General features: G+C 40.5%; 3 protein-coding genes across 5 annotated transcripts; all 3 read right to left on the reverse strand.

The window, feature by feature from the left end:
- Positions 1–467: 467 nt before the first annotated feature.
- smpdl3a (sphingomyelin phosphodiesterase acid like 3A) lies at positions 468–12,031 on the reverse strand (the record flags this gene model as incomplete). Its single annotated transcript, XM_034208428.1, is given in 7 exon segments — positions 468–592; positions 1,361–1,541; positions 3,185–3,348; positions 3,673–3,769; positions 6,602–6,746; positions 10,326–10,539; positions 11,786–12,031. Coding segments are annotated over 7 exon segments (1,095 nt in total), but the record flags the coding sequence as incomplete, so codon positions are not given.
- A 1,723-nt stretch (positions 12,032–13,754) lies between these two features.
- On the reverse strand, positions 13,755–15,904 carry LOC117541258 (fatty acid-binding protein, brain). Its single transcript, XM_034208437.1, has 4 exons — positions 15,768–15,904; positions 15,452–15,624; positions 14,804–14,905; positions 13,755–14,038 (listed from the first exon to the last, which is right to left on the reverse strand). The coding sequence occupies exons 1-4, from the start codon at positions 15,838–15,840 to the stop codon at positions 13,988–13,990; spliced, it is 399 nt and encodes a 132-aa protein (XP_034064328.1). The 5' UTR covers positions 15,841–15,904; the 3' UTR covers positions 13,755–13,987.
- A 2,797-nt stretch (positions 15,905–18,701) lies between these two features.
- Positions 18,702–24,657, reverse strand: LOC117541256. Of its 3 annotated transcripts, XM_034208431.1 has the most exons (8): positions 24,626–24,657; positions 21,731–22,762; positions 21,158–21,484; positions 20,750–21,022; positions 20,373–20,462; positions 20,247–20,272; positions 19,560–19,619; positions 18,702–19,324 (listed from the first exon to the last, which is right to left on the reverse strand). In XM_034208431.1, the coding sequence occupies exons 2-8, from the start codon at positions 21,789–21,791 to the stop codon at positions 19,190–19,192; spliced, it is 972 nt and encodes a 323-aa protein (XP_034064322.1). In that variant the 5' UTR covers positions 21,792–22,762; positions 24,626–24,657; the 3' UTR covers positions 18,702–19,189. The 3 variants fall into 3 exon arrangements, with proteins under 3 accessions (XP_034064322.1, XP_034064323.1, XP_034064325.1); XM_034208432.1 differs by lacking the exon at positions 24,626–24,657 and having other exon boundaries at positions 21,194–21,484; positions 21,731–22,998; XM_034208434.1 differs by lacking the exons at positions 20,750–21,022; positions 24,626–24,657 and having other exon boundaries at positions 21,194–21,484; positions 21,731–22,997.
- Positions 24,658–27,172: the final 2,515 nt, after the last annotated feature.

Here is a 27,172-nt window from a genome sequence, read left to right on the forward strand (position 1 = left end):
AACTCAGAATTGCTTATTAGAATAAGGTCAAACAAGGTTTCATTGCGTTATAAAAGAATAAAGGATAACTCTAAAGCCCTTTACTAAAGTGTTACTGTATTGTTTAATTAGTGTAACCTTTTTTCCAACACAAAAGCAGATCCAAGCAGGTTTTTTAACATTGGAAAAGCAACCAAAAATAGTTACCTATGCCTTTTGTGTTGTTTTCTGTGTATTGCAGGTTGAGTAAAGGTTAAGAGTACATGTTGCAGTTCAGACATTTTTGGTTGGACCTGAATTTTGTCAAAATGCCTGCAAACTCAGATCTCAGAAAATAGCTTTTCAACTCAATAAAGGTTTCATTGTGATAAGAAAAACATAAAAGGATCACTCTAGAGGCCTCAAACTAACTTGTATTTAGTCGTTTCATTAGTTTATTTTGGTGGAACAGTTTGCTGGTTGTGTTTGTGTCCCCTGGAGCTCCTCACCTGCATGGAGAAGTCCTCGGTGTCGTACAGGTACATGCGGAAAGCTGGGTTGTTGGAGTACGGCTCCAAAAGACTTTTGATTGGTGTGACGGCCGGAGAGACAAACAGAGAATTCACCGGTTTACCTGCAGAGCGAGAAAACACACATCACAGGATTCAGCTGCATCAAACACTGAAGTGTCCTGGATCCCTTTTGACTTCCTTTTAAGAAGTCGGCAGCAATTGAAATGTGTTCGTCTTGCATCGTACAATTGGATGCTTACATCAGGAACAAGTGAGCTGCGCTTGACTATTCTACAGCCTGGACAATTCTGGAAGAGTTAATATATGTACACTTAGCAGACTTTTATTGCAAAAAGCCGATGTTTCGAGTAGTTTCAGTCTGATTTTTGAGAAATATATACGACTAAATGTGCTTAGGTGGAGGTCAATTATCTCAGAATCAAATGCAACCGTTTTATTTTTTAATTCATCAAAAATATCAACTTTTGGTACTTCAGAGTCAAATCAAGATAATGTTTTGATTTGATTAGATTTATTTCAAATGTGTAAAACAATAATATAAATATTTAACATGAGAATTATTATACAATACAAAATTAAGCAGTGTCAAATTGATATACAAAAATATTACTGATTCTAAATTATGTATAAACAAATAATCGACTTAATTACAAATCTGAAAAGCGGTGGGAAGTTTATACTTATTTAATCCCACCCCTTCTCCCAAACACTACATTATTAACATAATAAACTGTAAATAAACAAACAAGCAATTACATAACAGAGGTAAATGATATTCAAGAAAAGATAAAATAACAAAACCAAATAAATAAATGAACTGCAAACACCCAGTTATGATTAAACAGCTGTTGAATCACACAATGACTCACCTTGTTGGTCCAGCAGCACCATGATGCTGTCCCGGTGTGTGTGTCCGTAGAAATGTCCCGCGATGACATCACTGTGCTTCCTGAAGATGGAGACCAGCCGCTCGTTGTGTTTCCCTCTCACCGCCGTGATGTTTCTGGCCCAGGGGAGGTAACCCACCGGCACATGAGCGATGATGTACACCTGAAGCGACAAGAAGACACACACATTTAATCACAAGTCTTAAAGGTCTCCTATCATGCAAAATGCACTTTTTAATGTCTGTTATACATCAACATGTGTCCCCGGTGTGTCGGGGAACTCACGCAGCGTCAGAAAATAAAACCCTCTCTCTTTTCCTCCGTACCCAAATCTCTTAAAACGGGGAACAACGGAGCTGATCCAGATCTGCGTCCGATATGACGTAATATCATGAAATGTGGACCCACGGCCCAATCAGAAACGTTGCTATCAGAAACAATGCCCGACTGTTTTGGACGTAATATGGTCGGTGTTTACATTAGCATCGCTAACACTCAGAGCTAACCTGTACTGGAGAGCATGTGTGTGAAGAAGCAGGAAATAAAAAGGAACTCACCTTGTGGTATAACCGGCAAGAGAGAAAGCCTTTGAGCTCCAAACTGTTTCAGAGAGAATCCTTGATGTTGTTTTGAACATAATATGGCGTTTAATCACGGCAGCATTTAGCTATTTTTTTTTTAAAGATCACCTATTATGCAAAATCCACTTGTTCATGTCTCTTCTACATCAACATGTGTCCCCTCTTCTCCATGTCTCTTCTACATCAACATGTGTCCCCTCTTCTTCATGTCTCTTCTACATCAACATGTGTCCCCTCTTCTCCATGTCTCTTCTACATCAACGTGTGTCCCCTCTTCTACATGTCTCTTCTACATCAACGTGTGTCCCCTCTTCTTCATGTCTCTTCTACATCAACGTGTGTCCCCTCTTCTTCATGTCTCTTCTACATCAACGTGTGTCCCCTCTTCTTCATGTCTCTTCTACATCAACATGTGTCCCTCTGTTGAAAGAGACTCTGAAAGTTTCAGGAACAAAGATTCTCTCTCTTTTTGATCCATTTCTATAAAAACCTGTCTGAAAATGAGCTGATCAGATTTTGGCCACTTTGTGATGTCATAACGATGTTTTGTCTTGTGTAACCATTAGCCAATCAGCAACCAAGGTAACCCCCCCCCACCTTGTCACCTGAATCTCCTCCTAGAGCACCATTGAGTTCTTTTTAACCAAATCTCTCTCAGAGGGGCGTGGGGAGGGGCTCCTTATTTTCATCTAAAGCAGTGTTTCTCAAACTTGTTCATACCAAGGACCACTTAACCGATAAAAAAACACTCGCGGACCACCTAACTCCACAAATGTCCAAACACACAGTTTTTCTAGAACAGATTACAAATCGCCTGAAAATGGTACAAACAAGTGGCAACATGTGTGATGAAGGTGTTGCGCTGGGCTATATCATGCAATCAAAAGTGAAACTTAAGCTCGCTCCATTGCGGAGATATTCCTGCGAGAGTGCAGAAAACTTTAATTTATTTATTAATTTAAAATGTGACATTTTACCAATATACTCACGGACCACTAGGGGGCACTCACAGACCACCAGTGGTCCGCGGACCACACTTTGAGAAGCACTGAAAAGTAACAGACAGAGAATCAGCTCTTTTGAAACAGGGCTGAAACAGGGCTGAAACAGAGGGGATTATGGGTAATGCTGCAATGATCCGTTTGGTATTTGGAGCTTCAAAACAGTATAATAGGAGACCTTTAAAGTGGAAACAGGGTTCAAGATGTAAAGACAGACATCAAACCTTCTCCAGACTCTGAGCAGCTTTCTGCAGAGTCTTCTCGAGCCACTCGAACTGTCCTGCAGGGTCCGTCATGTTTTCCGTCACTTTATTAGGACCGTAGTAGAGGATGGTGTTCAGACTGATGACCCGCAGACCAGGCTTCACCAGCTGGGAGTAAAAACCTCCTGAAGGAAGGGGACAAAACCAGAAAATAAAACCTGACAAAAGACAGTTATTGTGAGCGGATCGACAGCGTGATAAATCATCAAAGAGACTCTTTTACTTTGGTTAAAGCTAAAGTGGACCGATCATGCTATATTTGAAACATATATTGTAGGGCCATACCTATATAAAACATGTCTGTGAATGTACACAGCTACAGTTGGGATACCTTTGTTATCATGTGGACTCTGATATTAGAAGAGTACACTCAGTATTTTCCCAACAGAGGGTTAGATAAATGGATTCAAACCATGTTGTGTGTGTGAGGATTTAAAGAGACCTGTTACCCTGAGAGAGAGTGAGCAGAGCTTCATTCTGCAGCCACGGCCTCCACAGCTCGGCAGCAGCTCGGTACACAGCGTTAGTGGAGGTCGGCATCTGGTCCTAAAACAACCACGCAGCAGATCATTAAATGTCTTCACCTGCCGAGACACTACGGATGTGAATCAGCATTTAAGATAAGATGAACTTTATTTGGGAAATATTTGAGTTGCATAAAAGACAAGGCATTGGACATAAGAGAAATTAAAAAGGGTAAAAATAAACAATTCTAAAAAGTAAACATCTAAAAATAGAAATAAAACCGCATTAAAAAAGTAGAACATATACATGTTGAAATACCAATTGACAGGAAACAATATATAAAAGTAGGATATTATATTTATGTTATGCTAATAAATATATATAATGCTTTCCTAAAATGCAATATTTTTTAACATTTTCTAAATCAAGAATCAGATATTAAAGGGGACCTATCATGCAAAATGCACTTTTGTACTTCTTTTATACATGAATATGTGTCCCCGGTGTTCCAGGGAACTCACCAACACAACCCTCTCTATTTTCCTCCATACCCAAATCTCTTAAAAAGGGTCTGCAACGGATCTGATACAGACTGATCCAGATTTGAACACTTCTGTGATGTCACAGAAGTGGCGCTACGGCTATTGGGCCAACTCCACCAATCAGGAGGAGACAGCCACGGACATTGCCGTTCAAAAGCGCTGGAGACGCTGTAGTACATATGCCAGGCCTGTAGATGGTGCTGTTCTCACAGAATCAGCCCGTGCAAAGACAGTGTTAAATTGAGGGAAATGAGGAATGGCTAAAATGCATGATCTGTTTGGTATTTTGAAAAATAAAAAGTATAACTGCCTTATATAGGTATGGTCCTACACTATATTATTCAAATATAGCATGATAGGTCCACTTTAAGTTTTGACTGATATAAATCCGCAAATATTAACATTAGATGGAAATAAGATGTCGAAAAGAACACACTCAGATATAGATTACATATTTGCCTTAAAATGCTCAAATTTGAAGATATGTTCATTTAATTTCACAACAAAAGGCATAAAACAAATTGATTAAGTGACTGAGCATTAGAAAAGACTTCCGCCTTCCTCCTTCACTCCAATTCTGTAAAATAATGGTGGAACTGAGTAAAAAGTGATAACGGGGTAACACTTTAGGCTAAACTCATACTGTATGATGATATATCCATATCAGAGTTCCCGTTAGCCGGTAATTACCGGACTACGACCGGTAAAATATGCTGAAGACCGGCAAATCTAAATCTCTCCGGTCAAAGTGTCCGTTCAAAATAATTTCCGCTTAGCGCAATACCGCATCAGTTGCGCAACTTGCACCATTTATGTGACAGACAAAAGAGTATGTGACAGACAAGAATAGTCAATTCTAATGTCTAACACGTAATATGGAGAAAGAGATGTCCTGTATGGGTTGATTGTGCGTTGATCTGTTGGTAATGCCTCGGGGTTCCGGTGGGCATGTAAACAAATGCATAATGCTGCGCTATACTTTGTGGCCTCACCCGGTTGCATAGCGACACTTATTGTGTAGGTGTCTTTTGATAAGCAGGTAGTCATATCATTAGCTAGAACTAGCTGGATCTGATCGATATGGAGATAAACGCGAGTGAAGTCTAATCTGACGGGAGAGAGAGATCAGCTGCTGCTGACGAGTCGACACGCAGCTCTGCATGATCACATGCAGTGGTGAGCGGACAAAACACACTTCAGGTTAGAATATCACACATAGCTATTTTAATGACCTCTCAAACTACCGTAACTAGTTATAGATATGTTTAGTTTTACTGTCGGGTCACTCATTACTGATCCGCGAGCTGCATGAGACTGACGGGCTGTCAGGAGAGGGAGAGCGCTCCGTTTATTATTCCCGTGTTATTGTAAATTCCTGTACACTTTTGAATCTACTATAATTAGTTTGTTTAATATCGAATCATATCAATTTGTTTTAAAGCACAATAAATAACAAAGAAGACCTTTGACCGGCACTTTTCTCATTTTGTCCGGAAGATTTCAACTTTAACGGACATGTTGACCGGCGAAAAAATATTCTAACGGGAACTCTGATCCATATACACATCCTCCTTTTTGCCAGTGAGTGCCGTAAGAAGATCTTAAATCTAAGTTACCTTAGATTTAGATGTATCGAATATATCATATTCCAATTACTCCAATTATGTATATAGACCCTCCTTGCACTATTCTATTTTATTTGTATTTACTTTACTTGCACTATTTTATCTGTTTTATTGTGTTGCACTGTTGGAGGAGCCTGTGACCTAATATTTGGACATATCTTCACTGTAGCTAATGTAAAAATGACAAAAAACGTCTTGAAACTTGAATATAGGCACATTTCCACTACAGGGTTTTAGCGTGGCTCGGCTCGCTCTTTTTTGCTTTTCCACTAGGGGTAGTACCGGCTCACTGGTACTTTTTTAGAACCACCTCAGTCTTGGTTCCAAGGGAGCTGAAAATATGCTTAGCTAATGACGTAAAACATTGCCGACCGCTGATTGGTCAGAGAGAATCGTCACAATTATTGCGCGAGACAGTCCCCAAGTATCGCATAAGCACCATTTTCAAAACAGACAAGCAAGCAAGTATTTCTAATTTCAACAAAGTATTTTTAATTTCAACAACGTACGAGGTACAGACGTTCCTCCAGTGTAGAGAAAAAGAAAAAAAGCTGAAGAGTCATTATAGAGCCGTCAAGGACCACAACGGCCGGAGTGGTTCCAGTAGGAAAACATGCCTACACTGCGTGGTTACTATAGTTACTACCCACGTTACTAACTGTAATGGAAACGCAGCTTAAAGTGAGCCGAGCAAAGGTGAACCAAGCCGCGCTAAAACCTGAGGTCGAAATTGCGGCTAAAGATACCTGCGGCCAGTAGTCGTGGTTTCCCAGCGCGGGGTAGACGGTGATGTTGGGGAAGTGTTGTCTGATCGTCTCCGTCATGTTCCCGATCACCTGGACCACCAGGTCTGTGGAGAGCTCGCCTGCAGGGACGTGAGGGGGACTGTCTCTGGGGAACAGGAGGGAAACATATTGATTATTGTTTATTTATTAACACTATAAGCCCACAAGTAAATGAGCCACCAGAATAAGAATAGGTTTGGGAGATTTATTTGAATTTACAAGAATACCAAATTCTTATTATTTGGATAAACTGACCACATATTGGGAATATAGGATGAAAACAAATTACAATACAATACAATATATGCAGATCAATAACATTTAGACTGATAGAAATAAAGTATAATATAAGGATTCAGGTGCTCAAGACTGATATGTCTGCAGTGTTGAGAAAACCCTGATTTCTCGACACATATTGCAGATATATCATGACTCCCACAGCGCAGTGCATTTCCTACTCAAGTGAAAAGGCAAAGTCATGCTACAGAGCTCAATAACAAAGGAATGAAGCAAGAAATCTGCCTGCACAGTAGCTTAAACTTGCAAAGACCCCCTGGGGTAAAGGATTAAGTGTTCTTAAGTATGTTAATAAGCCTTTATGAATTCCTGGATTTCAGTGTGTCCGGTGCCTTGCTCAAGGGCACCACGGCAAGGCAGGAGGAGAACTGGGACCTCTCAAAGTAGCAGTCCACACTCCATATTTTAGGTCTGGTCGGGGACTTGAACCGACGACCCTACGGCTCACAGTCCAAGCCCCTACTGACTGAGCCACTGCCGGACAACACATGCACATTTATTGGCTAGCGCTCCAACACATTGTATATGATAGGCTAAGGGGCATCACTAAGCGGTTGACCAATCAGAACAGAACAGGCCAGCTAACCAATCAGAGCAGACTGGGCTCTGGTTTCAGACAGAGGGTGAAAAGAGGTGCTGCAGCACAGACAGTATGAGAAAAATAAAGAGCTTTTTGAACATTAAAGCATGGAGACATGTAGAGACACTACATACTGATATACACCTGGACATCAGCAGGAGAGGACTCTTTAAAGTAGAGACACTACATACTGATATACACTTGGACATCAGCAGGAGAGGACTCTTTAAAGTAGAGACACTACATACTGATATACACCTGGACATCAGCAGGAGAGGACTCTTTAAAGTAGAGACACTACATACTGATATACACTTGGACATCAGCAGGAGAGGACTCTTTAAAGTAGAGACACTACATACTGATATACACCTGAACATCAGCAGGAGATGACTCTTTAAAGTAGAGACACTACATACTGATATACACCTGAACATCAGCAGGAGATGACTCTTTAAAGTAGAGACACTACATACTGATATACACCTGAACATCAGCAGGAGAGGACTCTTTAAAGTAGAGACACTACATACTGATATACACCTGAACATCAGCAGGAGAGGACTCTTTAAAGTAGAGACACTACATACTGATATACACCTGAACATCAGCAGGAGAGGACTCTTTAAAGTAGAGACACTACATACTGATATACACTTGAACATCAGCAGGAGATGACTCTTTAAAGTAGAGACACTACATACTGATATACACCTGAACATCAGCAGGAGAGGACTCTTTAAAGTAGAGACACTACATACTGATATACACGTGAACATCAGCAGGAGAGGACTCTTTAAAGTAGAGACACTACATACTGATATACACCTGCACATCAGCAGGAGAGGACTCTTTAAAGTAGAGACACTACATACTGATATACACCTGAACATCAGCAGGAGAGGACTCTTTAAAGTAGAGACACTACATACTGATATACACCTGAACATCAGCAGGAGAGGACTCTTTAAAGTAGAGACACTACATACTGATATACACGTGAACATCAGCAGGAGAGGACTCTTTAAAGTAGAGACACTACATACTGATATACACCTGAACATCAGCAGGAGAGGACTCTTTAAAGTAGAGACACTACATACTGATATACACCTGAACATCAGCAGGAGAGGACTCTTTAAAGTAGAGACACTACATACTGATATACACCTGAACATCAGCAGGAGAGGACTCTTTAAAGTAGAGACACTACATACTGATATACACGTGAACATCAGCAGGAGAGGACTCTTTAAAGTAGAGACACTACATACTGATATACACCTGAACATCAGCAGGAGAGGACTCTTTAAAGTAGAGACACTACATACTGATATACACCTGAACATCAGCAGGAGAGGACTCTTTAAAGTAGAGACACTACATACTGATATACACCTGAACATCAGCAGGAGAGGACTCTTTAAAGTAGAGACACTACATACTGATATACACCTGAACATCAGCAGGAGAGGACTCTTTAAAGTAGAGACACTACATACTGATATACACCTGAACATCAGCAGGAGAGGACTCTTTAAAGTAGAGACACTACATACTGATATACACGTGAACATCAGCAGGAGAGGACTCTTTAAAGTAGAGACACTACATACTGATATACACCTGAACATCAGCAGGAGAGGACTCTTTAAAGTAGAGACACTACATACTGATATACACGTGAACATCAGCAGGAGAGGACTCTTTAAAGTAGAGACACTACATACTGATATACACGTGAACATCAGCAGGAGAGGACTCTTTAAAGTAGAGACACTACATACTGATATACACCTGAACATCAGCAGGAGAGGACTCTTTAAAGTAGAGACACTACATACTGATATACACGTGAACATCAGCAGGAGAGGACTCTTTAAAGTAGAGACACTACATACTGATATACACCTGAACATCAGCAGGAGAGGACTCTTTAAAGTAGAGACACTACATACTGATATACACCTGAACATCAGCAGGAGAGGACTCTTTAAAGGTAATTCGAGTTTATGTGAAAAAAGGCCAAAAGCGATAGCTACAACAAAAGAGGAAGTCAAAAACATCCATAGTGACTTCCCTTTATAGAAACTTCCTCATTCTTTAAAAAGCTCAAAGTGGTTTGGCATTTTGAACACATCACACACTGAGCTGTGAGAAAAAACGATGTGAAACTGCTGCAAAACCATAGCTCTAGTTTCTATGAAGTGTTCGTCACACACTGCTCATTTTCACACAACAGATTCAAAGCGTTCAACCCCAGTTTCAGTCAAGAAAGCAAGAAAAAGTCATATTTCTCGAAGAACAAGAAGGAGAGGAGACATGAAAATAAATCACAAAATCTATCTCGACTTCAGAAGAAGATGGCGCCGGTGATGTTGGCTGCCGTGTCTTTTGCTGCTCTCCAACTCTGTATATTCTATTGACATGTAGACTTTTTGCCACCAAAACTATGTAAGAATATGGTTAGTGGTCATCATTATCTGACTCAAGAATTCAATGTGTTATTGTAGTCATAAACTAAATTATATTGGTGTGCCAATCTACTTACTTATATCAATCTACTTATTTATATAAATAGTTATCGCTGCAATAAACCGTATTTAATTTTGTCTAAATATACATTATTTAATTTCATATTCTGTTCTTGTATCATATATATACTTATTGCACTACTTGTATTTTTGTATATTATTATATTGTTGGAGGAGCTCAGGTCAGAAGAGTTTCATTGCCATTTCTACCCTGTAGCTTACGTGCATATGACAATACAACCTGTGAATCTTGAATCTGAATCCTCATACTGACCCGGTCCATATGATGAAGTCGTCCGGCTTTGTGAGCGTTGCCATGTGATCGAAGGCCGACTGGATGAGGCGGAAGGGCGAGTCACACAGGAAGTCTCCGAACACCCCGGGGTTGGTGGCCGGGACTCCTTTAGAGGAGAAGCACACCTTGGTGGGGTCCGGGGTCAGGTGGTAGGTGGGGTCCAGGTGGAGGTCAGTGATGTGCCAGAACCTTCCTGAAGAGAGATGGACGGAAGGTGGATAAGAAGAAGAGAGCAAAGAGACAGAAGGGATAACAAATAAGATATGATATTACTTTAAGATCGAGTATGAAATGTGACTTGCATCAACATCAAGAGACAATACATGAAAAACAAACATTTAACAGCACGATCACTGAGAGAAAACGTGCTCAAAGATCCATCAGCGTGCATTTGATCTGGACTCAGCTCTGTATTTACTGAGAGGATTGACTGGAGCACAAAGGATGCTTCAGTCTGACTTTATTGAATCTCCCATTAGATGGTAGCAGTTCATACTCGCTGTTCTGAACATGGTTTTGGGTCCGAGGTTATGTTGTTGGACAGCCATTTAAATATGACATTATTAAAATAATATCATGTATTTTTTGCATTTAGTTCCTTTTACGTTGGGCTGATTAATTAATTTATTTTTACTTGCTTGTTGAGCACTAAATAATGGCATAAGTCCTATTTTTGAAATACTTAAAGGTGGGGTAGGTAAGTTTGAGAAACCGGCTCGAGATACACTTGTTGTTATATTCCATGGGATCTGTGGAAGCCGTGGCGCTGTAAAAAGCACGACCAATCATAAACTAACTGGATGGCCTACCTGCCTGTCAGCCTTCCATCTGTGCACAAACTTATCTCGTGCCCTCATTGGTCATGTGCGCGTTCGTGTGTGTTGGAGGAGGCGCTCGGTAAGGAAGTGGCACATTTGTTCCGGTTGTGTATTTTCAAATTCTAGCTCACTCGAGCTGGTTTCTCCAAAATTACCTACCCCACCTTTAAGATGACAAATTAATTGTATTATTTATTTGATTCATGTTAAGTTATAAAACAAACTCCAAAAGCCTGTTTTACAATTAATAAAAAGTAAAAAAATAAAAATTCAAAGCATTAAATTACATGTCAGGAGAGTGTCTTGCCAAACTCCATTTAAAAAACAGTTAATGATCATTTACATTGAATATGCAACTCCCATAGAACAAAGTAATATAAATGAACAATATCTTAGGGTTATTCGGCGTGCATGCCATCAAACAAAAAGCACTCATTTTAATTTTAAAAAACTACTTTTACAACTGAATCCTCATATTGTTCATCCTCTGGCAGAGAAACAATGCATGTCGATTTACTCTGAACATTGTACTCTGTGCAGTCTTATACATCCAACAAAAAGACACACAAATACACTTCTAGACCTCCACCTCCAGAGTTCATTAGCGGGGATTCCTCTCACCTGTGCCCGGCAGGTAGCTGCTTTTAGCGGGCGCCGCTTCCAGAGGAGCCGCTCCACACAGCAGCAGCAGCGGAACAACACAAGAAAGTAGTCCCATGTTCATCCTCTTACAAATACACACGGTTTGTATGTTAAAAACCCTCAGTTTGGTGCCAAACATAAAGTACATTTAAACTAAAGTATGTAACAGCTGCAGGTCGTTCTCCTCGGAAATAAACAGGAAGTGCACACAGGTCATGTGACTCGTGTTTTGAAGCTCAGGGGGAGGAACTGAGATCTGCTGCTTATCAATAAAGGGAAGTAACGAAGTACTTTTACTCAAGTACTGCAGGCTTTATGTAGTAAACATTGAGGTAGTTTAATTGATCATATCCTGAATACTTTTATTGCATCTGTGCCAAATGTTGTACGTTTTACACAACTTAATTGACAGATATATTACAAAGTAGGCTACACACCAAATATATTATAATTGTATAAAACAGGGTGCATTAATATACATTTAACTTCCAAAACAAATATCAAATAGTTACATTTGGCTCCAACAGTGCAATCATGCTCTATATCATACTCCTATAGGGTATTCTAATTGACCTAATCTATAGATATATATATGTTTTTACCTATAGATTTACTGTTAATTTATTATTTTATTGTTTACTCATGTGCATTGACCTGCTGCTGTAACAAAACAATTTCCCAATTTGGGATAAATACCTAACCCTAACCCATGCCTACATACAATAATATGAAACTATTATCTAAAGGCCAATAGTGAAAATAAAGTATCTTATTTTTGATGCTTTTGGTTCATTTGCATATTTCATTTTTGCTTAATTGCATTTCCATTGCAGTGCTTTTACTCAAGGGAGTGTGTACAGTGTAATATTTGTACTTTGACTTGATCTGAATATTACCTAATAGTACATCCATATTGTGCTTTTTTAACACCCGCTCAACATTTTTGACTTTTGACCTCGAGGCAAGGGGTACACGTCGCCCCTAATCTCCAGATGAATGTGGTGGACATGAGTTATGAGCACTTCTAATCAAAAATAATGTTGTTTCTTGTTGTATGGTTTAATATGAAAGACCCCTTAAGGACCAAAGAGATACAACTATACAGCATTTTAGGATCTATGACAAATTTCAATACTTTTCTCCAACATACATTTTCTTTTGTTTCCTGTCCATCTAATTATCATGTGACAGCTCACATTTGGGATTGAAAGGGTCACTTCACCCAAAAGGACCTTTAGGGGGTGTCTAGCCATGCAGTTAATTGCGTCTAATAGATAATTAGATATCTGTCTCTGTCTCCACCCCTGTACAGTCAAGAGGGATGTTAGTGCTCACCTTTAAAAACATACAATTCTGTAGACGCATTTCTTTCAAAATCATTGCCCCTTTTTAATCTAAGTATTCAAAACACCTTGCTATCACAAAAATCTATTATAAGGTCATTTTTAGTCGTTTAAATTAAACAAATATTGACATTGAGCACTGCAGGTGAAACCACATCCTTTACACCACTAGAGGTGAGTGATCAGATATGTTTGGGTGACATAATCATTTAATTAATCCATGCATTAGTTGAATAAATACTGTCATATTATATCTCTCTAGCAAGGGTTTAAGAGTCATTTAAGGCGTTAAAATCCAATAATAGAGCAACTGTTTTCTATGAGGGGGTTATTTAGCAAATTAATGCAATTCTTCCAACTTTTTTCCAAAATAAAAGTCACATTAAGTCACCGGTTTTGAAGATACGTCGTGAAATAATGTAGATTTATTTTGTAAATTGACAGTTAATGGCCTCATGCAGAGAAGGTTTTCTGTTCCCCTCCTCTAAGAGGTCAAAGGTTGAGTTTTTCGGGGGGGATTCAATGTCACAATTTATTTTATCTGAGGTTTATTACTTTCTAGTGAATGATTGAACTATTACAAAACACAAGACAGGAGTCAAAGATGTAGTCTCTGTGCTTTTTTATTTCATGTTTTTCTCACACAGGTTTTCAAAGACGATCCATCCGTCACCACAGAAATGTTTTCATATATAAAAACAAAAATTCTTACAAAACATGTGCAGCCTGCAGGCCGCGGACATGTGGAGGAGGATGGAGTGCAAAGAGAAGCAAACAGTCAACAATAATTATAAAATCAACACTTCGTGGCCGGTCGGGATGCTGGCAGTCGGAGCACTTATGCCTTCTCGTAGCTGCGGCTCGCGTGGATGTCTTCGAAGGTCAGATTCTGCAGAGAGAGAGGACAGTTACCATGAGAGGTCATTTAATGTTCACAAATACATCATTTTGTTGTAGAAAATGTTGTTTTTTAACAAAGTATCAGGGGTGAGGATGCTTCTGGAAAGCAACAGGTTGGGACTTGGTTTGATGTATGCATGCTAATTTGAAAAAATTGCATGCTTGCTCAACAAAAACGGAACCATTTTTTTTAATTTGCTGTATTTCTGGAGCTTCACAAAGACAAAATACTGTGTCTTTTGTAACATATTGTGTTGCTACATTTGATATTTTAATGCCTTTTATTTTTGCAACGAGCCCAAAAAGAGTTTGTCATGCAGTAATGATCCCTAAGTAAAGTCAAACACCCCATGCATTGCCATCATAACCTGAAAACAGCGTCATTTATTTCCCATTAATATAAAATATTCTGTATTCATTATCACGTTAAGATTTTATTTTTACAAAATCAGAAAAGCTGAGAGGCAAACGCTACTGTTTTAGTGTCATAGCTTATACAACATGGACTCCTAAGCCCTTAACACATCATTAAATCTTTCAAAATAATATAAAACTCAATTTAAAACAATGCCTTTTCTCTTGGTGCTAAAGATCAATAATGCACAACACATTTCCCAGATGGTGGGATTAAAATCTGCGTGGCTACACAATGAACCTGTTGTGGTTTAAATGTCTCTTTCTGTTGCTAAGTATATTCACTCTATATAAATCAACAGGACACTAACTGGTGTTGATCCGGGTGTTACTCTCTCACCATGACCAGCTTTCCGTCCTTGATTTCTCTGACGAACTTGGTCTCTTTGCCGTCCCACTTCTGGACGTGGACCAGCTTGTCTCCGTCCATGGTCACGGTGGACTGAAGGACAAAAGAGAGGAGTGTTTTGAGATTAGCATATTAAGAAGCTGCCAACTGTTGGTCTATTTCCGGACAACTCAACATGTCAATTCCTGTCATTGACCCACAAATACAAACAAAGGAATACCCTGTTTGACCCCCTGAATGCATGTGGAGAAAATACTATGTCAATCATATACTGTACACAATGTGCGAGAACAGTAGCAGGAATGAAATCATGGATTAAATACTAATCCTATTAACGACGCACAATGAGAAACAAAGGAACTACCCCTACCTCTCTCATTATTGGGCAAAAAATAAAGTTTTATTGGGAAAAAAACAGTTGCAGGATTGAAATATTGGGTTATATAAGATTTGTGACTTTTAAAAGGTAAGATTTAAAGAATACAAGTCCAGTTAAGACACTGGATACTTCATACAAAACATTAAATATTGCTTTTTGGGGTTTTTCTGGATAAAAGATACTTACATTTGGATCAATCAAGAGTTTTTGGTCTTATTCTTTCTATGTGTTTTGATGTTTTTATGATTCTGTCGACTTACCTTGCAGTTCCTGTCATCGGCGGTGGTCTCGTCGAACTCCTCTCCCAGCTTGAAGGAGATCTCTGTGTTTTTGAAGGTGCTCTGGGTGCGGACCACCACCTTGTCTCCTTCCTGGCTGATGATCACAGTCGGCTTGGTGACATTTCCAACCTGACGGGTGGCAAAGCCAACACCTGAGGGGAGGAGAGAGATTTTAAAGCACTTTTTCACAACATTTAATCTGATAAATCTGCAAGAAAAAGTCATAAAAAGGGGATTTTTCTGCATGAAACTAAGATATTATATGTAAAACTGATAGAAAAAGCCTGTTACTCACCGAGGGCTTTCATGTACTCATCAAAGTTCTCACTGTCGACCAGTTTCCAAGTGGCACAGAAGGCGTCGACCATGGTGAAGGTTTAAGAGGCAAAGTAATCTCCAGAACAAACGGAGCAAGCTGCGGCTTTTGCAAGTTTCTCCCCTTGAGTTATCATTCTGCTTCTTATTAGTATTCATGCAGGTGGGTGGCGCCACACGGCCCATTGGCTCAGGAGGTTTTCTCTGAGCTGTGATTGGTTATTTAAAATTGGGTCATGGTCTTACTCTTTAGACAAGAGGGAGAATAGCTAAATTAGCCCATTTGTATGCCTAATGATGTAATTACTCTCATTCATGGGTGTCAGCTCGGGGAGAGAGGTGGGGGGGGGGGTGCTGGCGATATCTCAGCCTAAAGACATCCACTTTTATCATAGAATAAAATATATATATATTCACCTGCATTTCTGAGTTTAGTCACATTAGGCATCTTGAAATGCCCTCTAAACTTGCATTGTGTGGTCTAAGACTGGGCTTCAGAGAGCTGGTGGTGATTCACACAGTTAGCAATCTTTACCAGCTAATCCATATTTATGTTTTAATTAATTTCCCCACGTTAATCCGTCAGGAATGTGTCATGTACTGTAGAGCGGAGCCAGTGGAGCAGAATCAGTGTGTTTGACAGCCCTTTGTCCTGAACTGCATTAACAGCCACCCCCCCCCAAAACTGCAATTTCTTCATGCTCAACACACACACTAATTACTGTCTATACATGTATGTGTGTGTGTGTGTGTGTTGTGTGTGTGTGTGTGTGTGTGTGTGTATATTCTGCTTTCTCACAGAGTTAATGCAAGGTACAAGATTTCTGCCAACGAAAGTTCTATTAGACAAGTAACACATGCTACTGTCAAATGATAGTAAAATCATAATTTATGGGTTATTTTGTTGACATTTAAAAACTAATATGTTTTATTTTACCCCCAAATAATTGTTGAATGATAAACATCAGTTTCACATGATGTTAAAGGGGCGATATTCTGCTCATTTGCAGGTGTATAAGTATGTGTCTCTACTTTAAAGAGTCCTCTCCTGCTGATGTTCAGGTGTATATCAGTATGTAGTGTCTCTACTTTAAAGAGTCCTCTCCTGCTGATGTTCAGGTGTATATCAGTATGTAGTGTCTCTACTTTAAAGAGTCCCTCTCCTGCTGATGTTCAGGTGTATATCAGTATGTAGTGTCTCTACTTTAAAGAGTCCTCTCCTGCTGATGTTCAGGTGTATATCAGTATGTAGTGTATCTACTTTAAAGAGTCCTCTCCTGCTGATGTTCAGGTGTATATAAGTATGTAGTGTCTCTACTTTAAAGAGTCCTCTCCTGCTGATGTTCAGGTGTATATCAGTATGTAGTGTCTCTACTTTAAAGAGTCCTCTCCTGCTGATGTTCAGGTGTATATCAGTATGTAGTGTCTCTACTTTAAAGAGTCCTCTCCTGCTGATGTTCAGGTGTATATCAGTATGTAGTGTCTCTACTTTAAAGAGTCCTCTCCTGCTGATGTTCAGGTGTATATCAGTATGTAGTGTCTCTACTTTAAAGAGTCCTCTCCTGCTGATGTTCAGGTGCATATCAGTATGTAGTGTCTCTACTTTAAAGAGTCCTCTCCTGCTGATGTTCAGGTGTATATCAGTATGTAGTGTCTCTACTTTAAAGAGTCCTCTCCTGCTGATGTTCAGGTGTATATCAGTATGTAGTGTCTCTACTTTAAAGAGTCCTCTCCTGCTGATGTTCAGGTGTATATCAGTATGTAGTGTCTCTACTTTAAAGAGTCCTCTCTGCTGATGTTCAGGTGTATATCAGTATGTAGTGTCTCTACTTTAAAGAGTCCTCTCCTGCTGATGTTCAGGTGTATATCAGTATGTAGTGTCTCTACTTTAAAGAGTCCTCTCCTGCTGATGTTCAGGTGTATATCAGTATGTAGTGTCTCTACTTTAAAGAGTCCTCTCCTGCTGATGTGCAGGTGTATATCAGTATGTAGTGTCTCTACTTTAAAGAGTCCTCTCCTGCTGATGTTCAGGTGTATATCAGTATGTAGTGTCTCTACTTTAAAGAGTCCTCTCCTGCTGATGTTCAGGTGTATATCAGTATGAAGTGTCTCTACTTTAAAGAGTATATCAGTATGAAGTGTCTCTACTTTAAAGAGTCCTCTCCTGTTGATGTTCAGGTGTATATCAGTATGTAGTGTCTCTACTTTAAAGAGTCCTCTCCTGCTGATGTTCAGGTGTATATCAGTATGTAGTGTCTCTACTTTAAAGAGTCCTCTCCTGCTGATGTTCAGGTGTATATCAGTATGTAGTGTCTCTACTTTAAAGAGTCCTCTCCTGCTGATGTTCAGGTGTATATCAGTATGTAGTGTCTCTACTTTAAAGAGTCCTCTCCTGCTGATGTTCAGGTGTATATCAGTATGTAGTGTCTCTACTTTAAAGAGTCCTCTCCTGCTGATGTTCAGGTGTATATCAGTATGTAGTGTCTCTACTTTAAAGAGTCCTCTCCTGCTGATGTTCAGGTGTATATCAGTATGTAGTGTCTCCACTTTAAAGAGTCCTCTCCTGCTGATGTTCAGTTGCAACGTTTCAATTACATGACTTAATTCGATAAGGATTTGATTTTCTAAATGTGCTTGCTTCTTGTAAAGTAAAATATGCTTTGTTTTACAGTAAAGTAAACTCTCATTGCTCGAGCTCCCTCGGCTGCAGCACTTTCAGAAGCACACAGTTCACTAACTCAACCTATACTCACATTATTCCCACATGAGTGAGTGTTTGTGTTTGGGTCTGCATTGATCTGCTTCTCAGTGTGAGAGGACAGTAGTGAGCTCCACATGTTGGAAGGATCTCTGCTGCCTCCTACTGGTGAGCAATAAAAGTGTTTGAAACTAAAGACAGCCGAACAAGAACACATTTAAAAGAGTTTATTTTCACCTGAGAACGGTTTTTATGTCCAACACAAAACTCCAAACAAAGCTAAACACATTTCACTGAAAAGGTGGTACATGGAAATAGATCTGCAGTCTGGTAAGGCTATTAGGAAACTTAATTTGGTAAAAATACAACACAATCAAATATATTAAAGAAAATGCAATATTCCATTAAATGATATAACTAAACAACGGTTAATTAAACGAAGCAAGAATTAATTAAAAAAAAACATTTTGCCCATGCTCTAATTATGAAGAATGCAGTAAATCTCCAACATGTCTGAACCTTTTTCACAATCCACCTCTAGAGGGACTAGCATGTTTTCATGAAGCTGCTGCTGTACTCTCACTTTGCTGCATTTAAGCCACAAAAAGCAAAAACATGATTAATATAAATCTTATTAAACTCTGCTAGCTGTGCTCTTAAACTCTAAATCTTTGATCCAGGCGATCTTGCTATTGATTTAAACATTACATCGGTTTCTTTCTTGGTTTGTTGACGGTGGCGTAGAGGAGGCTGGGATCAGCGGAGGCAGCAGAGGAAGAGGAGGGAGCTCTCACAGTGCTGTAGGTCACTGCATCTTCATCATCATCATGAAGGTGAGCCTGCAGCGGAAGAAAAGTGATTAAGCATAAAGGAGTTCTGAAAGTCTGTGAGAAAAGGACTCGACGTCTCACTTGATTTATTTCCTCAATAAACATTTTCCTGCAGATTTTATGTTCTCAATCTCTGCTTTCAAGTCTTCTTTAATACAGCACGATGTTCCGTGAGTTATGGTCACATTTAGAGTAGAATAGACGATAAAGTCACATCACCAGTGTAATCAAAGAGACAGCTCACCCTGCTGCTCTTCCTGGTGTAGCTGATGGAGGCGTAGAAAGCACCATCTTCAGGGTTAGCCTACACAAATCAAATGTATTATTATTATTAGTTATTATTATTGTTGCAGTGCAGATAACATAATAGCTGCAATGCAACATGCAAGGTTGTGAGATAGATAGATTCAACTTATTGTCATTACGTAGTACAGGTTCTATGTAACATAACGGTTTCTTTGCATTTGACCCCTCCTAGTGTTAGGAGCAGTGGGCTGCCATTATGAACGGCGCCCAGGGAGCAGTGTAGGGAACGGTGCCTTGCTCAGGGACACCTCGGTAGCACTTGGTCTTTCCGGGACTTGAACTGGTGACCTTCCAGTTGCCAAGCCAAGTCCCTATCGACTTCGCCCCCACCGCCCAGGAATAACTTTTACACCTATGTTTTGTTTCTGCTGCACTTATGCAGTTTTTCGTGTGCAATTTAATCAAATGAAACAGTTGTGTTGATTTCACATTTAGTTGTTCACTTTTTTATTTATTTTTATAAATACCAAATAAATATGTTGACTTTGACACAAACTCCTGTACAAAATGATCATGACTGTTATTTTGTTTTCTGATTACTTTTTAGGAAAACTACAACAATGAATTACAAAATCTTTACGAAATCACTTATTTATAAGTGTTTGATTATTTAGTTTTATCTCACCATGTTGTCCGTCTGGGTTTCGTTCCCTGAAAATAATATATAGAATAAATGGGCTTAATCTTCCAAAGTTAAAACCCAAGTTCATCAAAAGCTTGTTCATAAAGTATAATGTGTGAATGTCCTCACCTTGAGTCCTCTTCCGTCTGATGACAGCCACAGTGATTATTGTGAGTGCTGCAACAGCCACGATCACAACGATGATCCACCACCACCAACCTGGAAGAGAGGAGTTAGAAGAGTTACATATACTCAGAGGCTTTTATCTCTTCCTCTTTAACATCTGAATATTGATCTGTTCAGTTCAGTCACTATGTGGTTTGGTTGGATTTTTAAATCGTAGCTGATTTGAAGTCGCTTTAATTTGTTGCTGGTTTGTATCCTTAGAACAAATAAAGAAAAACACAACAAATTATTCGGTCAGAAACTTCCATGAAATAAATCAATATTTCAGTTATTTTTTAACATCAGTTCAAGTGACTTAAAACAGCTGAACGTGTTCTCACCTGAGGACTGAGGGCTGAAGGGAAACAGATGTACTTTCCTGGTGTTCTCATCAGTTACTTCACAAGTAAACAACTTAGACCTTGGTGTGTAACTAAAAGGAGAAGTCTGAAATGTCACAGAGGCAGAGCAGGAAGACTGTGATGTCTTTATCTCTCTGTGATCTTTATCCACATCTTGACCCTGAAGCAGCCACTTCACTGCGAGTGTACAGTTTCCACGTGTCATCAAAGAGCAACGTAACGTCACCTCATTATTGTCCTGATGCTCAGTCACTGAAGATGGAGAAATTGAGAGAGAAAAGACATCAAGAGTAACATTAACTTCATCAGTGTAATCATAATTATTGTAATGTTTCAGTATATTGTTTTAACAATACAGTTTGAATACATTACGATGTAAATACTCACTGGTAACAACAGACAGATAAACATATGATCCTGAACCTTGTTTATGCTGGGATTTGTTGTATTGTTGACAATCATAACGACCAGCATTTTCCTCTGTGACGTTCTTTATAACCAGAGAACACTTTTGTTTAACTCTCAGTCTGTCTGAATTAGCTTTGGCTTCTTTGTGAATCTTTCCGTATTCAAACAGCGTCACTGAGCTTCTTGAATCACTGAAGGTCCAGGTAGTTCTCTCACACTTTTCCTGATCATGTGTCACATTGTAACAAGGCAAAGTGACTTTATCTCCAACTCTGACAATGCGGGAGTAACGTTTCACATCTGCAGCTGTTAAAAAAAACAAAGACGGAAATCAATATGAAAACAACTGTAGTGTTAACAGTTATGATGATCATTATAGATGAAGCAGTTTGAAAAAATATCTCTGTGAGAGTTTTTGGTTTCCAAGAGGTCACTAAAGTCACCACGTTACAAACACAACTCATCATTCTCAGTTAAAGGAACAGCACGTAGTAAAGCACCGTTAGTGATATTAAAGCTGTTGTATTTAAAGTGTGTTCTCTGCATCTTCACCTGGAAAGTGGAGCAGCAGCATCAGGAATGAAGACATCACGATCCTTCTGAATTCAGACATCGTGCTTCTCTCTCGGTCTCTGGCTCTCGACTGTCAGAGTCTCTCACCGGCTGCTTCTTCAACAAGAACTCAGCATCTGCTTCCTGTGGTAATGACGTCACTTCCTCATCCATCTCTCCTCTGATGGCCGTTGGGTTAATGTGTGACATCAGCATTTCATCTCTTTTGTTTTTGTTGAGTAATAAAAAGAGTAAGACACTTTTTTAACATCAGATTTGTAAGTTTGATGCATTTCTTGTCTTTGGTTATTCAGAGTGACGGTAACTAGGCGTTCTTCATCAGCAACACAACAGAGGAAGTTGAGAATGTAAAGATTGTTGGTTTTAATGAATGTTAACAACATGGTGGTTCCTCTTTGCATCTCTGCAGATTTATTTTTACTTTTTCCGAGAACTGAAGAATCGTTTCTGTGAAGATGTGGTTAACAGCAGCAGCAGAGCTCTGCAGGTGTTACCCTCTGACCACATAACCATCAGAAACATTATTAAACTCAACGAGCATCTAATGCATCTTTTAAACACTTGTATTAGCCGGCGTAATGTTCATGTCGTTTTGAAATAGTTTCATGCTCTTCACACTGCAGACTCTTCTGGATGTACCATTCTCAGAGCAGTCTCTCTGACCTGACTATAGGACGCTACACTCAACTCTCCAAGATGTTTTATCTGACTGAGCTTCATGTTCTGCAGAGATGAGTCTTTGGTTCTCTCTGGCAGGAAGTATCAGGAGGAGGGCCTGGGGGCAGATAGAGGGACCAGATGGGAGAAGCAGCTGTAGAGGACGGGATGAAGGTCGACCAGACTTGCTGGACCACCACGCAGGAAGTTTGAAAGGAACGAAGCAGTCCAAGAAGGACGAATAATCTCTCTGGAGGGCAAAAGTTGTGGCGGGACCACCGAGGCATACAGGACCATGTGGTTGGATGTTAGGACCGTCTCAGATATTGCAGGACGAAGACGAGTCCTCCTCGACTGAGAAGGAGAAACAGGCTTTGTTAGCATCTTGACAGAAGGATAACAAGTCTGTTCCAGATCTGCAGGCAAACTTAAATTGGTTTGAATCCTACTTAAAGGACAGGAAACACTTTGTTTCTATACTGTAGGTGACTACACATCAAGACTCCATCTGTAGGCCTCTTCTCTTTAACATCTACATGCTACCACTCGGACGGACATCCCGGGGCAAAGCAGAAGCCGAGAAGGGTGTCTCGGGTGGACGGCCCGGGGGCAAGGCAGAGTTCGAGGAGGGGGTCTCGGGCGGACGGCCCGGGGGCAAGGCAGAGTTCAAAAAGGGGCGAAAGCCACAGCGGGCAAACTCAGGGGGCCGGGCTCGAGAGCGAAGGCCGCGGCTGGGGAACTCAGGGGGCCGAAGGCAGTGACGGGATAGCTCCAGAGGACGACGTACGCCGCAATGAGACTCGAGAGGGAACTTCAGAGGGGACTCGAGAGGGAAGTGGAGAGGTGACTGGAGAGGGGACTCAAGAAGAGACTCGAGAGGGGACCTGAGAGGGAACTTGAGAGGGGACTCGAGAGGGAACTGGAGAGGGGACTCAAGAGGAGACTCGAGAGGGGACTCGAGAGGGAACTCGAGAGGGGACTCGAGAGGGAACTCGAGAGGGAACTTGAGAGGTGACTTGAAAGGAGACTTGAGAGGTGACTAGAGAGGGGACTCGAGAGGGGACTTGAGAGGGAAATTGAGAAGGGACTTGAAAAGGGACTCGATAGGGAACTTGAGAGGAGACTCGAGAGGGGACTTGAGAGGGGACTTCTGTCGGTCGGTACGCGGACAGGACCGGGGAGCTGGAGTCGGCCGGAACGCCAACAGGAGACGAGGTGCTGGAGTCGGCCGGTACGTCGACAGGACACGGGGAGATGGAGTGGGCCGGACCACCGACAGGACACGAGGGGCTGGAGTGGGCCGAACCACTGACATGACACGGGGGGCTGGCGTCGGCCGGGGAGCCAGTACTGGAGCCGAAACTGGAGCCAGAACCGAAGCCTAGACCATGGCTGTGTGGGCCGGAACCATGGCTGCTGGGCACGGAACCGGAACACTGAACCATGGCTGCGTGGGATGGTACTGGAGCACGGTACCATGGCTATGTGGGCCGGCACCCACTCGGGTAGTTACTCCCTTAACCAGGGCGTTGAGGTTACTTCTTGGCGTGCCGTATAAATAATTGACTGCCTCTCTTCACTACTGGAGGCATATCGAAAGTCATTCTTCAAGCATGTTAAATTGTCTGCTGGGTCCATTCTTGGTGAGATCCTTCTGTCAGGGTTGAGTGAAGCAGGCAAGACCCAAATGCAGATTTAAACAGAAAATACCTTTATTTCAAGGCTAACATAACAACAGAACTCTTCCCAGTGAACAGTCAAGACAAACAAGGATCTCACAAAGACTAACAGGAAAAAACTAACCTAAATGCACACAGGACTAATCAAAGAAACAAGAGACAGGTGAGGAGGGAGGAGGAAACACAGGGGCACCAGGTGAACACAATCAGGAAATCAGACACAGGAGGGCAAACACAGGGTGTTTCTCAATCGCGAGGATGCTGTCTTGGTAGTCGCGTACTTCCAAGTCACTTCCTTCAGAAACGAAGCAAGTATGCTTCCAAGCCACGGCTCCGGAAAACGAAGAAGAATGGAACAGGCTAACAAATGTGCCACTCTCTCGGTTTCAACATAAACTGTACAGAAAATAAATACCTCACGATGTCTATCTAATTATGAACTTGCTTTACTTTCACAGAACACATTTTAGATGATAACAAACAAATGTAACAAAGTAACATATTTACCAACACATGTTCTACGCCACTACATACTTACATTTAAATGTGTGCTGCGTCGGTTCAGCCATTCTCCGCAAGTTTTTTTTAAATTGGTCCGTGCGCAAAGCATTGTGGGGATTTTAAGGACGTAAAGTCTACCCATGTGCAGCCTCGACATTTCCCCCAAACCAAGGACGCGGCCTCGGTGGAATTCAAAGTATGCTGGAGATTGGAACAGTCCTTCTGAGGCACTCGATGACGTAGCATCCTTGAAACATTGGCTTGGAAGCCAGAATCCTCGAGATTGAGAAACGGCCACAGAGACAGGAATCAACAGACAAGACAGGGGGTGAACACTTTTCAAAATAAAACCGGAAACCAGAGACAGACAAAAACACAACACAGACAGACCGTGACGTAAACTGAGGTAATTGTTTTTGGAGCCATGGAAGAACTGGCAAAATGGGATTCTGCTCAACAGATGAACCGCTAACTGAACCGGAGGACCAAACTGAAAGCTGATAGGATGTTAATCAGGCGATTTGGGTTTTGCCAAGGCAAAGAGAGGTGTCAAAGGTCCCATGTCATGCTTTTCCGGTTATTACCCATCCCCTTGTGTGTTATGAAGGTTTTTCTGCATGTAAACGGTCTGTAGAGTCAGAAACCCTCAAAGAACACCCTGTAGCGAGTAAAACTCTAACACAGTCTATGCTGCCCCAAAAGGCCTCGTTGGAGATTTCTCATTTTCCATTGTTTACTTCCTGGGTAATGTGACGTGGGGATACCCAGAGGCCGCACCCTCTGCCAGCCTTACACGAAACAAAGCTTCACAAACCTTTCAGCGATTCATGCCGGATATGCACAGCGTAGGGCACTGAAGAACGATGCTGTTCCTACTTTGTTTGGACCAGCGGGAGATTCGAGTGCACAACCTGTAAGTATTCATTGTTGTTTGTGTATTTCTGATGTTTAAAACAAACAAGGTATCTACCACGACTGTTTAAATGGGTAAACGTTTTTCGGGCTACTACGTTGGGATCGTGGAGAAATGCTCTCCGCAGACTAGGGGTGTAACGGTTCACAGAAGTCACGGTTCGGTACAACAAGAAAAAGCAAAAAAGTCCCAAATGCATAATTCCACGTTTGTTGTTATTTATGTTTGAACAGTAGTGCAAGTTTCAGTTTAAAAATAAGGAACTCTAAAATGTTGAATAATTAACTGTATTAAACTGTTAAAAACAAACCACAAACAGCACCACACACACTCAGATGCCCAGATTATCTATAATGGCTGATGTCAAACAAAAAGGTTCAATAAACTGTAAAACTAAAAAGAATGTCTTGAAAATATTACATCATAAATAATAAGAAAGTACTTCAAGGCGCATAGCCGTTGACATATATATGCGAATAGCTTCCGTTATTTATTTTGGTCTCACGGCTTTCATGTCTCTTAGCTTCTTAAAAACAGCGGGGATCAGCTGCTGAACTGCTGTTGTCTTTTGCCGGGCTCCGGTGATTGGCCAATCTGGGTGATGCCTTCTGATGTGATTGAGCCAGAGCCATATAATAGAATATCTATATTATTAATATCTATATATATATTATATATATATATATATATATCTATATATATATATATATATATATATATATATAGCCCCTCTCTATATATCTCTGGATTGAGCATGTTTGGCGTGTTTCCCATTAGCATACCGCACTGCTATCGAACAACGCCGACACACCGTCCTCGTCCGAACCACCACTCGCACACTCCATCGTTATTGTAGTCCACAGGGAACCCGAAATGTTCCCACACAGCTGATTTAAAAGAAGCAGGTGGGTTCTAGCTCCTGTGTGTTATCTGAAATCGCCATACTAACTTTTCTTCTTCTTGTATTTTGTTGGTTTTGTTGTTGTTGTTTCTTCTTGTTCTTCATTTGTTGTTTAAGGGCGGCCGGCAAACAGCTTTTAGGCGCAATACCGCCCCCTGGATTATATATAGTGTAGTGGATACTGCCCTGAATGACAGACCTGGACACGTACTATACAGAGATGCTGTATGAGAAACCAATGTGAGTTTGGAAAATTGCACAATTTAAATATATTTTAGTATGCCTCAACAATGGATCAGTAGAAATGGCCATGACATGGGACCTTTAAACCCAACAAAGCGTTGTGTTGTCAGTGTGTTGGAGATAGATAGAGAAGCACAACATTATACAATTGAATACAAGTTCTCTTTTTATTTGGATTATATAACATTAAAGCAGTAGTAAAACAAGGAGAGTAACATACAGTATTCCATTAAGACTAAAGCTAATCAAAACATCCTTAGAAACTGTAGGCATTTCAGGTTTAGGAATACATAGTCAAAAGTGAATATAGTAAATATATTGTGTAGACTATTGATCAGATATATACAGCATGTGCAGCAATTACCATATGGATTAAAAAAGATAAGAGCCATTATTAAAGTTATTAAATCTACACTAGGGTGACTGATTGTCCCTAGAGAACACAATTAACAAAAACATTTTATGGATCATTTTACAATTTAAATATGTTATGAATTCAACCCAACGTATGTATGAAAATGTGCAGC

This window comes from Gymnodraco acuticeps, unplaced genomic scaffold (assembly GCF_902827175.1).
Source record: "Gymnodraco acuticeps unplaced genomic scaffold, fGymAcu1.1, whole genome shotgun sequence".
NCBI classification, from domain to species: domain Eukaryota; kingdom Metazoa; phylum Chordata; class Actinopteri; order Perciformes; family Bathydraconidae; genus Gymnodraco; species Gymnodraco acuticeps.